General features: G+C 49.7%; 1 protein-coding gene across 1 annotated transcript; it reads left to right on the forward strand.

Annotated features, from left to right (window-relative positions):
• Positions 1 to 1,555: 1,555 nt before the first annotated feature.
• Positions 1,556 to 3,946, forward strand: LOC127331529 (uncharacterized). Its single transcript, XM_071825922.1, has one exon. The coding sequence runs from the start codon at positions 2,080 to 2,082 to the stop codon at positions 3,043 to 3,045; it is 966 nt and encodes a 321-aa protein (XP_071682023.1). The 5' UTR covers positions 1,556 to 2,079; the 3' UTR covers positions 3,046 to 3,946.
• The last annotated feature ends 316 nt before the right edge of the window (positions 3,947 to 4,262 follow it).

Raw genomic sequence — 4,262 nt, forward strand, 5'->3', positions numbered from 1 at the left:
GTGGTGACCTTGGGTTTCTCCCGCGGTTCGAGGACGCCCGGGGCAGCAACCTCGGGTTCGATGGTGGAGGCGGCCTTCTTCTTCGTCGGAGGTGGTCGGCCAGGCTGGTAGTCCTATGTGGGGGATCATGGGATCTCACACAGGTTTCCGGCGATGGTGATCTAGTCCGGGGTGTCATGGCGGCCGGTGAAAACTGAGCCTCGACCTCGGTCTTGGCGGATGATGGCGGCGTCGGTCGATGTCGTTACCTTGTCGAAGGCGTCATCTTTGCCCGTCTTGGCACTACACTCGGCGAGTTGGGGATGCGCGGCTGCCGGTGAAAACCGTGTTCCGATCTCGGTTGGCGGACGATGGCGACGTGTCGCGTCGCAACCTTCTTGAAGGCATCGTCGACGCAGTCTGCGGTTTCTCACTCGTGCTGCTCCGGGGGAAACCCTAGGTCCGGGTCTCCCAGATCGGACGATGGCGGCGTGTCCTGCGTCGTTCTACCTCTTGGGGCATCGTTTTTGGAGCAGCTGTTGGATGTTGGCGGACTTTGGTGGAGTGGTGTTCATCTACCACATTGTTGGCGCTGAGTCTCAGTGGCATGGTGCTGCAGGGTATCGACGACAGATGCGGGATGATGTATACGTGCAGGAGGGTGGATCCGTCTGGCGTCATGGTGACATCGACAGTAGGTCTTGCAAGGTTAATGCGTTGATCTCTCTTGAAGATGGAGTCGAGGAAGACGGCGGGAGCAACTCCAGTGGCGTGTGCGTTGGCGTGCGCTGAGAGTTTGCTTGACTGGATGCGTTTTTCACCTGCTATTGGGCGGTCTGAGAAGGCATTTAGTTTTGGATGATTTAAGTTGGTGTATTGTCACCCTCTTTATCCCAATGTAGGTATAGTAAAGTTGCTCCGAGTTTGATCCTTTGGATGCAGAAGCTGGGGCTATATTTCCCCCATTTAGAAAAAAAAATCGGTATCATCCTACATAGACCCGCCGCAGGCTTATGACTATGTAGTTCAGGGACTTTATCTTTGCAAACTACAAGTTGTGTATGTTGTTGAAAGTAAGCCGTGACCCGGTGCAAAAGTGTGCTCCCTGCTAAGTTATTTTTTTCTGCTTCAGACTTGATTAGTTCTTACAAAAGGATAGTTACTTTTTTTTAGCAGAAAAGGATAGAGTAGTTACTTTTTTTTTTTTTTTTTTTTTTTTGAGCGTTGGATAGAGTAGTTACTTAAGCATGGAAAATGCCGACGTTTTCTATGTGAGGATGCGACACCGCGAGACACAGAAGTCCAATTGGATCGTTATTGGGCCACAGACGACCGGTGAGGAAAGCGCACGAATAAATATGAAAAGCAGTGTGAAGAGAAGAGAAGGTGAAAAAGAAAAAGACACAACGGCCCAAGGGGATAGTAGGAATAAATTAGCACGGCCCACGGTGCGCTGCAGGCCGAGTATTCCGATTCTGTTTCATATACACCTCGACAACCGATGGCGATACGCCTGTCCGTCCTTATATACCAGAGTACCCCCTATTGTGCCTGCTTTGTGTGAAGCAAAGCAAATCCTTATTCCCCATTCTCCTCCGCCCGTCCCCTTTCCAAGTAGCCCTATTCGCCATTCTCATATCGGCGGCGGCGCGCGGTCGGGATGGGATCCCACAGCTACTACAGCAACCACCACCCCCGTCCCAATTTGGGCTCCAAGCAGCACACACGTCAGATTCCCTCTCGGCGCGGCGGTTTGATTGAGGATGATTCCTCAAAGAGGCTGCATGCAGGTTTCCTATTTGGGCGCCAAGCGCGCACGCACCGACCTACACTGCCCTCCTGCTCCTCCTCATAACAACAACAACTGGTATATACGTATGTGACTTCCTCCTCTTCTTCTTCTTCTTTACTTACGCTACCACAGCAACAATTTTGATTTGCCGCCCTCGCAGGAGGGACTGGGCTAATCTCGCTGATGGCCCAGCGGGGCTCATCGCCGACAGAGTGCTTGCTTATGATGTCGCTGACTATGTGCGCTTCCGCGCTGCGTGCCGCCCGTGGCGGCAGTGTACCTCCGAACCGCGCACACACAGCAGCGGCATGGACCGCCGGTTCCATCCCTGGAGGTGGACCATGCTCAAAGAGCAACTTACTACGCCGGACCGCCGCTGTTTCCTCAACACATCTACCGGTGAGTGCGTCAAGGTTCATATCCCGGAGCTCCACGACCACAGGTTGCTCGCCCTCACCCCCGAGGGCCTCCTTGTCCTGGTCCATGACTGTAAATACATCCGCCTGCTCAACCCACTCACCCGCCACCTTACTCACCTCCCGCCACTCACCAAGCTGCTGCCCCCCGAGGACCACCACAAGCTTTCCGAGGATTATATATGTTTCGATGTCGAATTCCGAGCGTGGGGCTCTGGCATTGCCAATGACGATTCAACTGTGCTGCTCTGCTTCAACAAGCTCTGCATCATTGGCATGGCCAAGCCAGGCGATGACTCCTGGAATTTGCTGACATACCCCGATGGGACAACAATGGCTGCTCTAATGTTTCAAGGCCGCTTCTGCTGTGTTAACCGCAGTGGTGTCATGGTGCTGGAGATGGGTGCACATCAGCCACCACACCTTAAGCTGGCTGCCAAGCTGAGTATGCGTGTCTCGCCAATCGCGGATAGTGTGCACCTCATCAACAAATGTGGGGAGCTGATGCTGGTGCATCGTCGGTGCGGGCGACTGACAGCGCGGAATAAATCTGGCCGGCGCTACGACGCTTATCGAGTGGATTTCGACAGTGGGACACTATTCCCGGTCAAGACCTTGGGCGGCACTGCGGTGTTCATGGGCTTGTATTGCTCTCTTTCGGTGCCTCTAGGCGGCTTTCCATCCGGCTCCCTCAGTGCTGACACCATCTACTTGAGATTTGACATTCGTGAGAGAATGATGTTAAAAGCTGGAGCGTATCATCTTGCAGATACAAGTGTCCAACTCCCAAGTAGCCTGGTGCCAAGGCCGCATACTCTCATTGACTGTCTGTCATTTTCCAAAACTGTCAGCGAGTGATAATTTTACCAGCATGATTTATGCGTGTGCCTTTATCCTGTTTGGTTAGCTAGTATGTGAGTGTATGTATCTAGCTATGGTTTGACTCGTCATGCTTAATTTGCATCTTGAATCTGCCAACCATACAATGCATACAGAGTGGTAAGCATCTAGGAGTACCTAGCAAGTCTAGCGTAGAGGAGTTTGGTTGGCCATGAAAGGCACGCACATTGTCTTTTGACTGCTGTTGTGGGGAGGTGATGATGCTGAATAAACAAATTGTTGCATATTGTTCTAAAAAGCTGTCTACGCAAATTGTTGCATATAGTGTACATGCTACCCTTTTTATTTCCTTATTTATGCAGCAAGGTGTATGTGCAATTTAACTTGAGATGTGATTATGATCTGTATCTCCAATTTGATAAGGATTCCCGAGGACATCTTTTTGAATGTTGGTTTTTCTTTGCCATGTTTGTGGTACTGGATTTGTGTCTACTATCTACTTGATTGGCATCGCCTGATTCATCATAAGCTTCACATGACAGTCAAACTGAATATGCAGATGTGACGCCGCCACTTATTGTATCAATCGGGGTTAGATGCACAAGGTGTACCTTTGAGGCAGACATAACTAGTTGGTTACTTGGTTAGAGCCGTTAGCCAGCAAGACGGTGCTAATATAGGATCAAAACTCAGGCGGATTTGCAGAGCCCTGCCTCGCTCGATACATGTAACGTGTGCAAGCATTGGGCGTCCACGATGTCCGACTCGTAATAATAGGGAGAGATACTAATTTTGTGTAAACCAATTGATCAAATTTAATAAAGTTTGACTTAATACAGAGTTAAATGGACGCTTATTTGTGGATGGTGGTAGTATTTTTTTTCATGGAAACTTTGGCTTTATTAATTAACAGAGCAACCTACGATATCCGCCTGAAGGCTGGACACCAAGAAAGGAGGTGGCTAATCCATCCAACAACTCGTAGCTTCTATAGTGCAAGCATGCTTAGCATATACTAGATTTAGACGCGCGCATTGGCGCACGATCTCGTGGAACTCTTACCAATATAAATTTTGCATAACGATGACTTTTCTTGTGAGAATTACAAAAGCTTCAGAATTAACAAACCTACTAAGCACATGAATGGAATGCTATATCAGTTGTTTCTTATACATGAGGACATAAACATGCAAGCAAGCCTAAGGTCTTTGCCCAATGTACCGTTAAATATTAGG

This window comes from Lolium perenne, chromosome 2 (assembly GCF_019359855.2).
Source record: "Lolium perenne isolate Kyuss_39 chromosome 2, Kyuss_2.0, whole genome shotgun sequence".
Lineage (NCBI taxonomy): Eukaryota > Viridiplantae > Streptophyta > Magnoliopsida > Poales > Poaceae > Lolium > Lolium perenne.